Source organism: Carassius carassius, chromosome 12, assembly GCF_963082965.1.
Source record: "Carassius carassius chromosome 12, fCarCar2.1, whole genome shotgun sequence".
NCBI lineage: Eukaryota > Metazoa > Chordata > Actinopteri > Cypriniformes > Cyprinidae > Carassius > Carassius carassius.
In genome coordinates this window covers 7341258-7353098 of record NC_081766.1, presented here as the reverse complement: position 1 = coordinate 7353098, position 11841 = coordinate 7341258, and the positions used below count along the sequence as shown (strand labels likewise).

General features: G+C 37.4%; 1 protein-coding gene across 1 annotated transcript in view; it reads right to left on the bottom strand.

Annotated features, from left to right (window-relative positions):
- LOC132154601 (unconventional myosin-X-like) overlaps positions 1 to 11841 on the bottom strand; it is a 47392-nt gene that overhangs the window by 10723 nt on the left and 24828 nt on the right. Inside the window, exons 14-27 of the mRNA XM_059563230.1 lie at positions 11575 to 11641; positions 11382 to 11474; positions 11118 to 11186; positions 10418 to 10500; positions 10224 to 10332; positions 9908 to 9988; positions 7390 to 7514; positions 4880 to 4994; positions 4324 to 4430; positions 3255 to 3488; positions 3113 to 3152; positions 1979 to 2911; positions 1306 to 1426; positions 832 to 1075 (exon numbers count right to left, since the gene is read on the bottom strand). Of these exons, the coding sequence (XP_059419213.1) occupies positions 832 to 1075; positions 1306 to 1426; positions 1979 to 2911; positions 3113 to 3152; positions 3255 to 3488; positions 4324 to 4430; positions 4880 to 4994; positions 7390 to 7514; positions 9908 to 9988; positions 10224 to 10332; positions 10418 to 10500; positions 11118 to 11186; positions 11382 to 11474; positions 11575 to 11641 (2421 nt within the window). The remainder of the gene's footprint in view (positions 1 to 831; positions 1076 to 1305; positions 1427 to 1978; positions 2912 to 3112; positions 3153 to 3254; positions 3489 to 4323; positions 4431 to 4879; positions 4995 to 7389; positions 7515 to 9907; positions 9989 to 10223; positions 10333 to 10417; positions 10501 to 11117; positions 11187 to 11381; positions 11475 to 11574; positions 11642 to 11841) is intronic.

Below are 11841 nucleotides of genomic sequence, written 5' to 3'. Positions count from 1 at the left end.
CCTGCCACGGGAGCAAATTCTGCAGCTCTTGCATCTTGTTGGCCCAGATTTGTCAAGACAAACTCGACGGAGCTACCCCCTCAGCCCCGAAATTCAGCTGCTGGCGGCTCTTCGTTTTTATGCCGTGGGGAGTTTTCTGGAGGTTGTTGGGGATGGATATGGGCTGAGTAAGACCTCAGTGTGGCCTGGCGATCTCTTTTTGTGGGCTTTTTTCCCCGACATAGTGAATGTCGGTATGTCTCTCATGTTTGCGCTTTTATTGAGGAAATCATCCAATTACACAAATGAGCGATTTACGCCAATAATGTGATACGGCTGGTGGATAATCAGCATACGTTGTGGAGAACATTAACACACTTATGGCCGTGAGGGTTTGGGATTGTACACTTACTAAATAATAAACACATACTCATATTTATTTCTGCATGTACTTATTTCAATAAGCCCCGATAAATGCAGTTTGTACTATTTCTAAAACGCTTCTTTATAAAGAACATTGTTTTCTCAATACTTTACCTATACCGCTGTGAAGGAAAGAGCGCACAATCGATCATCGAGGCGTCGATATCAACCTATTCAGCACCTCCACCATGGACAGCAACTGCTAAGGTCGAACTTAAGAAGGTTTACCTTAAGCAACATCCTAAGGTATAGTTCGGAGAACACACGTAGCAAAGGTATACCTGTAGTTAAGGTGTACCTTTTGAGTATTCGTAGCGCGCTAAGAGACAACGTTATCGGAGAACGCACCCCAGGTCTTTAGGCTACAGTTTTTAAAAGAAAATAATTTGTCTTTTTGACTGACAAGTTTAGCACTTCCTGAGGTCTTACTTGGCTTCATGCATGTCCAGCATGCCTTTCATTCGCTCCTCTGTGTCATTCTCATAGTAGATAAGTTTGCTCTGTCGCAGTACGAACCAGCGGCGTCTCCAGTTGCGACGAGAGAGTGTAGAGGAGCCTCCACCTTTCTTCAGCAGCCAGCCCTGTTTGAGCGCCTCCTGCCTGCTCCTGAACCACAGGAATGTTTCATCCTTCAGCACACACCAGCGACGCTTCCAGGAGTTCAACAGGCCACCTGCAACATACATGTGACGATGACAAAGATTATAGGTATGTCTAGACTTTCCGTTAATGAAATGCAAAGATAAGCAATGCACATATAACTGAAATAAGCAACAATACTACTAAGTTTGCGCGTGCAAATTAACTGCAAAATTGTTTGGAGAAAAATAAATAGTGATATGTTTTTTATTACATTGCCTTCCAAGCTCTGAAATCAAACAAACATCATAAAGAAAGAGGTACCTTTAATATAAAGGAAGCTGTGGAAGTAGGGCAAAGTGACACAGCTATAAACAGAATCCCGCCGGTAAAATGACTCATCGTCAGTGTCAAACCTATCGAAGTCATCTTCACTGTCCTCAAACTGAGAAACAGAAATGCACATCAGCAAAAAAACAATAACATAAATGCATGCTTTTGAAGTCATGATACGGCATTTATCTCCATTCGCTGATGTGCATTCAAAAGTTTGGGATCTGTAAGATATTTTTTATGTTTTTGAAAGAAATATCTTATGCTGACCAAGGCCATATTTATTTGACCAAAAATACAGCAAAAAACAGTAATATTGTAAAAGAACTGTGACTTGCATTGCATTTACAGTACATCATTTCTAATTTTATATCTTTCCTGGGACTCAAACCTATGACCTTGGTGTTGATCTCTCCATGCTCTACAACATTCCCAAACTGATGAAAATCGAATAATTACTGAAATCATAAAAAAGCTCAATTGAAAAATCGAATCAAATATTTTGATAACAATAAAAAACATCAAAATAAAAAAGGTGAAATATTTTATTTTAATTTTATTTGTATATTAAGAGCAGTCAAGTGTCAAAAAATGTTTAGGAATCCCTGCTTTGCAGGAACAATTGAAACCTAAATTGACTCTACAGAACGTGTAAAAAACTCACAGAAGACTGCGGCTCCTCTGAGCTGAAGCGATACGCCCCTGAGCTAACACTGGTGCTGGTTGCCAAGGAGCTGCGGTGGTCACGTGACCAGTGGTCATTGTGAGGTGGGAGGCTGGGAGGCCTCATGATGATGCCTCCTTCATCACAATCATCTGCATCATAATCCGAATCTTCATCCGGAGGGATTAGCTCCGCCTCCTCTTCCTGAACAGCGTGAGAATAGGTGAAGCCACTGCTGAAGAGCGGAGCATGATAGGCTGAGGGTATGATGATGGGCAGGGAAGGGGGCAGAGGCATACGGTCGTTTGCATAAGGATCCTCCTCTGAGGAATCATCGCTGGTGCGGATTCCGCTTGTACGCTGTCCGTCAGAGTGACTGTGCTCGCTGGGGTTAGGAGAGTCTTTAAACCCATCTTCGTCCACTCCCAGGCCTTCATCCACCTCATCTTCCTCACCTCTGGCTCCCTCCTGCTGTGAGCCTCCGGACCCTCCCAGCGAGCTTTCGATGTTACGCACACACTCGTCGATCTCATCGAAGTTAAGTGAGGTGAGGAACTGCTGCGCAGCCTTGCAGGCCTCCTCTTCTAGCCTGCGCAGCTCCTGATCACGCAGCCACTGCAGACGATGCAACGACTGTGTGGTTAGACTCTGCTCCTGAGCCTCTTTTTGTCGCCGCAGGCCTTCAATCTCACGTTCCAAACGCAAGATCTCCTCCACCTGTGATGCCTGGTGTGTCTCTCCCTCGAACACCTCATCAAACACCTGCTCCACCAGTGACTTCTCTGCAATAGAGAAAGGTTCAGGGCTCTCAGGTGGGCCGTTCTGAAGTGGGCTACTCTCTTTTATAATACTGTCTGGTGTGGCACTCTCGGTCAAGAAATTTTGAATCTGCTCATTGTTATTTTTTTCCTCTAATCTTCGAGCTTCCTCTGCCTGTGTTGAACACAGAGAAAAGACAGCATTACCCAACTTTCTACATAAACAGACTCTCGCTTGTATGTCACATGAATGTTGCACTGAAACCAAAAGTAATTCAAATTAACCAATAAATAATCATGTCAAACAAGATTCTTTTAATCAGTTTTTTTGTATTGTTTCTCCACAGATAGACTGATAGACAGATGTTTCACTAACTGCTTGTGCTAGGAGCTCCAACTCCATGCGCTGTCTCTCTCTTGAAAAAAAAAGAAAAAAAAAACATCACAAGAAAATCAGAAACTTAGAAACAAACAATATAAACATAAACGTAGATAATACAGGCAATTTAACTGCCTACCTCTCTAGCGCCTCCTGCTCTTCTCTTTGTTTCTTCTCTTCTTCTTCTTCTTCTTCTCTCTTTCTCTTCTCCTCTAAAAGGTGAATGTAGAGCCATCGTGCCCTTTGCCCTCTGAGTCTCTTCTGCAGGGTGATGGTGGCCCAGCGCATCATCTGGAAACGCCGCCGCCAATACAGTGCGCGGTAGTTTTTCTGAATTACAACAATGCACTGCAACAACCACCTGTACTGCGTCCTATAACAAGCAGACAGCAGAAACAGAGGGAGTACATGAGAGATGGCTCCAACTGGAAGTGTGTGTGTGAATAAGCATGTGTAAGCAGTGTTGGGGAAAGTTACTTTTAAAAGTAATGCATTACAATATTGCATTACTCCCTAAATTCAGTTACTTAGTTACTTTTATTTATGGAAGGTAATGCATTACGTTACTTTTGCGTTACATTCGTGTTACTTTTTAAATATGAGCAGGGCTTGATTGATTTTAATATAAGAAGTTCTATTTATAGCAAATGTAAAAGCCCTTTCATACTAAAAAGTGTAATGAATAAACCAAAGGATGAAGGAAAAGTTAATTCAGGTTCAACACTCTTCAGCAATAATAATAAATAAAAAAAAGAGTGAAGCACAATTGATAGTTTATCTAAAGTAATTTTTGCTTATTAGTACGGTTGAACTGGATCATCAAAGGTCAGCAGCAAAGACATTAGTTAACAAAATGGGATTAGATACATTTGTGTTATTTAACATATTTAATTATTGCAGGTTTGCATCATATTCTGAGTTTGCATTTCACAGTTGTAATTCATTTTGCTCACACAATGCCTCTGTACTTCCGATTTCTCCCAATATGGGTACAGCAGACTTGTCAGTCAATAAATGGGAAAACAAAGTAACTGTCGTTTTTGTACTTTTAACTGTAACTGTACTTTTTTTAAAAAGTAACTCAGATACTTTCTTGTAAATTAAAAAGTAATGCGTTACTTTACTAGTTACTTGAAAAAGTAATCTGATTACATAATTCACGTTACTTGTAATGCGTTAACCCCAACACTGTGTGTAAGTGTGTTTACCGTGCTCTGTAGCCCAGTATATGAGCTTGAATAATTGAAGCCGCTTTGAGCACTTCTGTTTCTCTTTGTTTCTCTAACCGCAGCTCCAAACTTTCTCTCATAAACACCTAAAAACAACCGATATATAGGCATCATTCACAACAGAGTACAAAACCAATAAATTAAGTTTAGATGTACAGGTATGTATCTCTCAAACTGTTTTACTTGCACAAAACCTATTCTATTCAGCATTCTGGGTAGCTGGTGCATTCAAAAAAAGTTTAAAGACATTTTTTTCAAGTTAGAATTTATACAAATTTAAAAGGGAGAATGTGATCTCAGGACCAAGATCACCACTTATTTATTATTTTAGTCACCTTCTGCCTTCAATAGCTTATTTAAAAAATATATATATTCAAATAAAAATATTCAGTGTAATATCTCTATAATACAACTTCATGCACAATAAATTGGAAAACAATATGCAATGCTGCTAAATCTGTCTTATTCAACTGCATTGTGAAAATTATAAACTATTTAATGCCAGCTACCCACAAAGATACACATTGTTGCTCACTTTGGTTTTTCCCAGCTGCCATTCAGCACTGCTGTTGTCATAGAGCTGCAGAAGAAGGAGGCACCGCCCCTTTGGGTCATCTGACATAACCAAACCCTTCATCAACACATAGTACCTGACAAATAAAAAATAAAATGGTGATTAAACTATAAAGGTAAATCAGTAGCAAAACTCGAGAGGTTGAAGATCTGATTGTGAGAACTTGTCATATTAATATTTGTATTTGTAAGTTCAAATTTACACTCACAGCTCTGATGTGAAAACTCGTGTTTTGAATTGGAAGTTGTAGATTAATAGTCACAAATGTGTAGAATGACATTCACACAAAGAAAATGACATACACACATTTTTACGACATATCTACTTTTGCACTTTACTTCAGTTTCGCTGCACAACGTCAAGTCGGCACTTACAACCTCTCAGATCTGGAAGTACAAGTTCAAATCCTAACGCTCTGACTTTTGCTACTCTTTTTGCGGTATTCTGTTGCAAAACTCACTTGTGCACTTGTATATGCAGATGTGAGAGAGCAGAGCTGGGGGCGGGGCTTTGGTGCAAAAGAAGACATTTTATTGGTCGATGCCCGACCAATGAACAACGCCAATTGTTTTCACTGAATATCCTTAGCTTTGACAGGATTTTAAGACACTGCATTAATTTTGCCATTCAGGTATTATCTAGTAGACAAATAATGCAACATATTTTATATGCATATCCCACTGCATATCACTCTACCAGAGTTGCGATATAATGCTGTTTTTATTATTTTTATGTTTTGTAAAAATAATTTAACATCTTCATTGGGTTAAATTCCTCATTTGCCTGTCAGTAATGAACCTTTTTAAATGCAACATTATTATTTTTTTTAAAAATAAAAATCGAGTGTTTAATAATGTCTAAATGTACATTAAACAGCAAAACCTAAAAAATAAGCACTTATGACCAGAAATACTGTTTTGAGCAACTAGTAGAGCTAAATACATGTATTTATTAAACATCAACAAGGCCATCTAGTGTTTAAGCAATGGAATTGCATATGAATATTATCTTTCTGGCCACCAAATGCCTCTAATTTAAAGCGTGCCTCTTTGCACTGGAATTTAAACCTAAATACTACAGTTATTGTAGTATAAATAATAACCATATTAGAAAATGTTATATTTCAAATGGTCATTCATGGATCATAATTATTGCGCATATTATTTAGTACCATGATCTCTTCAAATTACCTAAACAGGACTGAGTTAACATGTAGTACAGTTATTTTATTGGTTAAAAGTTACCCTTAATTGTTTAGTCAAATTTAACTGCCAAGGAGGAGTATGAGAACATAATGCTGTTCCATTTTCCAATATAAAATGCTATTGTAACGCATAGTCATTAGTCAACATAGTTATCCATGCATAATCAATGCACTTTGTGTGTTACAAATTACTAGTAATCGCTGCAAATTTAATGAAACTGCTGTCTGTCCCAATTTACACATTTTAAGCATATTGACAAAATATTTAGTTTAGTACTATTGATAGCTCCATGAACCAGGTGACCGCGTGGCGGTGAGATCAAAGCATGCTCTGGTACAGCGAGTTTACTCTGCAATATGCAGTGGGATATACATATAAAATATGTTGCATTATTTGTCTACTAGATAATACCTGAATGGCAAAATGAATGCAGTGTCTTAAAATCCTGTCAAAGCTAAGTATATTCAGTGAAACAATTGGCGTTGTTCATTGGTCGGGCATCGACCAATAAAATGTCTTCATTCGCACCAAAGCCCCGCTCTCTCACATCTGCATATACAAGTGCACAAGTGAATTTTGCAACAGAATACAGCAAAAAGAGTAGCAAAAGTCAGAGCGCTAGGATTTGAACTTGTACTTCCAGATCTGAGAGGTTGTAAGTGCCGACTTGGCGTTGTGCAGCGAAACTGAAGTAAAGTGCAAAAGTAAATATGTCGTAAACATGTGTGTATGTCATTTTCTTTGTGTGAATGTCATTCTACACATTTGTGACTAATCTACAACTTCCAATTCAAAACACGGGTGTTTTGATCATTGTCTGTGTGTGCAAATTGAAAGATTCAGCTTTTCACATCAGAGCTGTGAGTGTAAATTTTAACTTACAAATACAAATATTAATATGACAAGTTCTCACAATCAGATCTTCAACCTCTCGAGTTTAGCTACTGATTTACCTCCATATTAAACTGTCCTGCAAAAGAGTCTAAACACAAGACTTTAAGTGAGTGAACACTGTGAATCTATTGATTTAAAAAGAAATAGAAAAATGTTAAATGGTGCAAAATTTGTCCAAAAATTGAGGCTTGTTTGGATTGAAAAAAAGGATAATGACTTAACTATGCCAAAAGTGGTATTGTAAAAACGTATATAAAATTGAATAAAATCTCTCTGTATTTTCACTAAAAAAAGGAAACCAGAATGAAAAAGTTTCAGAACAAATACATTTTTAGCAGAAATATGTGAGTTTGTTGTGTTTGGGGGACAAACCTGGCACAGAAATCCTTGAACGTTCTCCGAACCGGAAACCCAGAACGCCTGATTTTAACTGTCTCCAACATCCCAGAATATCTCAGCTGGTTGAGGACTACAGACTGCTCAAACTGATTGGGCATCTGCAAAAGAAAGACAGAAACATTGTAACAATTTAAATCTCTACAGTTCCTTCACTGCTCTAAAAAAAGTTCAAAATCTAAATTAGCTGAATTTATTCTGCTTTCAAATATAGATTGGTTGAGCTTTGAGTGGATTCATTCTTCAAACACACTTAATAGGACATCATCACCCCCTCTCCTCCTGACCTCTGACCCTGTGTGGGGCTGAGGTCGGAAATGGGGCACTATGATCCCCACTTCTAAATGTCATCTCTGTGGAAGGAGGAATGAACCAGAATGAAAGTGAGATGAGGAGATGAGTGGTGAATGAGCTCTGTGAGCCTAAGGTCAATACCAACACACACACACACACACATAAACACACGCACACACACTCACACAATCATTCATTATAGTCAGAGGCACATTAACATACTGATACATGCAGCACAAGTCACAGAAAGCAGACAGGATCAATGTCAGAGTGCTTCATGGGGGGAGGGACAACATGTCTCTTTAATCGTCTCCCAGAAAAACAAATACTACTAAATATAAAACATATTAAAGGGATATTTCAACCCAAAATGACAATTCTATCTTCATTTACTCAGCCATGTTGTTCCAAACCGGATTCTCTTTCTTTTGTCTGTGAAACACAAAAGTAGTTATTCTGAAAAATGTGTCAGTGTTTTTGTGCAAACAGTGAAAGTCACGGGGGTCCAATGTTGTTTGGACCCCAATGACTTTCACTGTATCCCTAACACTATCCCTTTAAGAAACAAACCATCAGAATAGTGCAAACAGTTCTCATAAATCTCCTCTTTAATAAGCAAAACTTTGAGAAGCATCTTCATTACTCAACAGGTAAACAGATATCTGACCACTCATATAATTGAAGACTATGTCACAGTCAAATGGATATTCAAACATCTGGAAAAACTCTCAGCATCTGTCTAAACATCACTACATCAGTTCTGTTTTACAACAACTGGCTGAAAGTTTAGTTTAATGATATATGAAAACTTACTGTACAGTAATGTGTCCTTTCTCATCCTGTGACCGTCAGCAGAGCTGAGTGACTGTATGTTCTCAACGAGCCAGTGATCAACTGGTCAGCTCGCACACACACACACACACACACACACACCCAACCTCTCCGCTCTCATTCACACACTGCTGGTTGCCATGGAGATCAGACCCATGCTGGGCTAATTTGTGTTCAAAGGGGGAAGGGGACATTGGAGAGAAAATGCATTGTGGGTAGAAAAGGGGCAGAAGCCACCCCAGCTGTTTACATTCAAATAAAGTGGGGGAACAGCGGAGAGAGAGAGAGATAGACATAGACATACAACTAAAATATAATTGACAGAAAGCCAGACTTATAAAGAGATATCATACATAATTGTAAATTAGTTCATTAACAAAACATTGTATATTTATATTATAAATGATTATAATAATCTATTTTTACTGAAGAACGATTTTAATAAGAATTGAATATTAAATACATCGCTAAAAATTGAAAACAGATAAATTGATAGATGCTATACATGATAGACATAATAAAAAAAAGATACATTTTTAGCTTATATTTTATCTATATTTTTATTAACTATAAGTCAAGTTTATTTGAAAAGAAAAAAGGGAAACAATAATTCAAGTCAAGTAAAAATAATTATCACGTGTCTGTTTGATTTCTCTTAAATTAAATTATGATTATTACTCTGTTATTATTATTTTGTTTACCAGAGGTGCTTTTTATATATAATATAATTTAAATAATGTATACATAGTAAATATAAATTTGAGATACAGTATATACTTCTGACTTCTGCATGAGGCTGAATTTGCAAATTGATTTACTTCAGCATAGATTTGTTAATGCATGATCTGAAAGCAAAAGTAGAATGGAACAGAATTGATGCGTCCCATTAACACCACTGCACTGACCTCAAACAAGTGAACAAAGAGAAACTAACATACACAAAACACACATCTGCTGTAGAGTTAATAGGCAGCCTGCTGAATGGCCTCGAGTCCAATGCAGTCTGAATAGAAAAGTGTGCAGAGCATGTGTCTGTGTCTATCAGGAGACTTAAATCTTCACATCGAGTATATGATGTGTAATATCCATCTGTCGCTACTGAAAATGGAGAGATATACAACCACACACATGATGACCATCTGATAGTGTGCGTGTCTATTTGATATGTTGTAGATGTCTGCACTGGAACCTGTCCCATAAATGTGAGCCGACTGGCATTTTCAAAATAAATGAAACCACTCAAAACTGGATATCACCATTAATTCCAAACCTGAACATAATACAAAGTTACACAAACTGACACAAAATCTGCTTCTTGGGTTAAGAAGCAGACATTTAATGTTCATTCGTTTGTGTGTGTGACACATACCTTGCTATTGTTGGGTTTAATGCAGCGTACAAAGAATGGATTGGAGGCACTAAGGGTAGACATCAGGGAGTGCAATGAATTCTGGGTAGAAATAAATCATCTGTTACAAAATGTTAAAATGTTTTATACCTAATACACTTCATCTACTAACTACTACCTTTAGTTAGTTAATTATTTTATTATAACTGAAAGATGGACAGACAATCCTCTAACGGTTTTGGAATTTTCTTTAGTTAAACACAAATACATTTAAATACATTTAAATTTAGTTACTGTTTACCTACTCTAAAGCATTATGGGAGTTGTAGTTTCCTACCTTAAATTGGGAGCTAACAGTAGGTCTGCGATACTTTGAGCCGCACTTGACTGTGTCCTGTCCAGTCCAGGTGTTCACTCGCTCAAAAAGATCATACACAAAATCCAACCTGAGCATTGAACAGGAGCATGTGAACAAATGACCTCACAGAGAACAGTCACACAACTACATACATACAGTACATACACACACACCTGCTCTCTCGGAGTAAGTTGAGAATATCATCTCTGAAAGTGTCTCTGTTCTTCTCCAGGATTCCTCTGACATCATACACAACCTGGAGACAAAAAGCAGGATGTTAATCTGAGACATGACACCTGTAAAGCTGATGTTGACCACAGGTTTGTCTCATTCTCTATTATATACCATAACACATGATATATGCAGTGCACTACAGGTGAAGAGACTACAATTTATCTTTCTTTTTCCAAATGAAACTTTGTCGTACAAATAATGTTTTTATAATATAAAGTCTTGCAATATCCAAATGATGCACTTATCTTATTAAAAATCCATAAATTATAATTTCATAACTAAATGTATTGTATGTATTAATGTATATTAATGTGACCAACAACTTAGTGGCTGTAATTAACAAACCATATTGTATCAAAAGTCTATTTAATCATATATTTAATAAAACACTGCTTATGTTAATAAATAATAATGCCTCTTGACTCTTAAGAAATACAAAAAAAAAACAATGCACATTAAAATTACAAGCTATATTACTTTATAAGCAACATCTGTACCTGTACCTGCATATTATGAAATATGATCTAATATGAAGCACTATTATGAAACTTGATATCTGAGTATAATGTCACTGGTTGTTGAAAGATGCTTACAAATGCTAATTTACTCATATATAAATCATAAAAAAGGGTGTTGTACCTCTCCTGCATAATGCTTGATTCCAAACTGGTGAACTGCAACACGAGGCTTAACATAGAACTGATTCCTCTAATAAGATGGAGAGAGATATAGATTAGTGATTATACAGCAGTTCCCATATTCAGGGTGATTTTATGCCCAATATTCAATTCTGTGGTGGGTTAAAAGTTTGCTTTGCCTCTTTGGTTACATTCTTGCTTACAGCTCTTATTCATGTAAACCTGCTGCCCTTCAGAAAAATGATGATGTCTGTGTATGACCTACAGCATGCTGGCTATGGAGTTTCTCCAACAACGTGCCATCAGTGCCTTTAGGAAAATGACTCTCCTCATTCATGAGAGCGAGCAAACCCAACTTCTGCAGAGAAAACACACGCACAGACAAACTCAGATACTGTATATAGCGTCAGAATGTAGACAGTGTTTAATTCTAAATGGGTTTGTGTTTGTGTTTTTACCTTCTCTATGAGATCAAGGCACTCTCCATTGTCCATCCAGTTGACATCATCCCAGACCAGCCCTTCTCTATGAACACAAACAAACACAGAGAAATAAATGGCTGAGAATTAGATGTTTGCCATGTGCCTTGGTTGCCTTTGAAGTGGGTTTTGCTTGTGTTTTATTAATTATTATTAAACAAAATTATTTAGTTTTTTGTGTTTTTTGAAGTGTTCCTGTAGCTCAATTGGTAGAGCACTGCGCTATCAAGCACAAGGTTGGGGGTT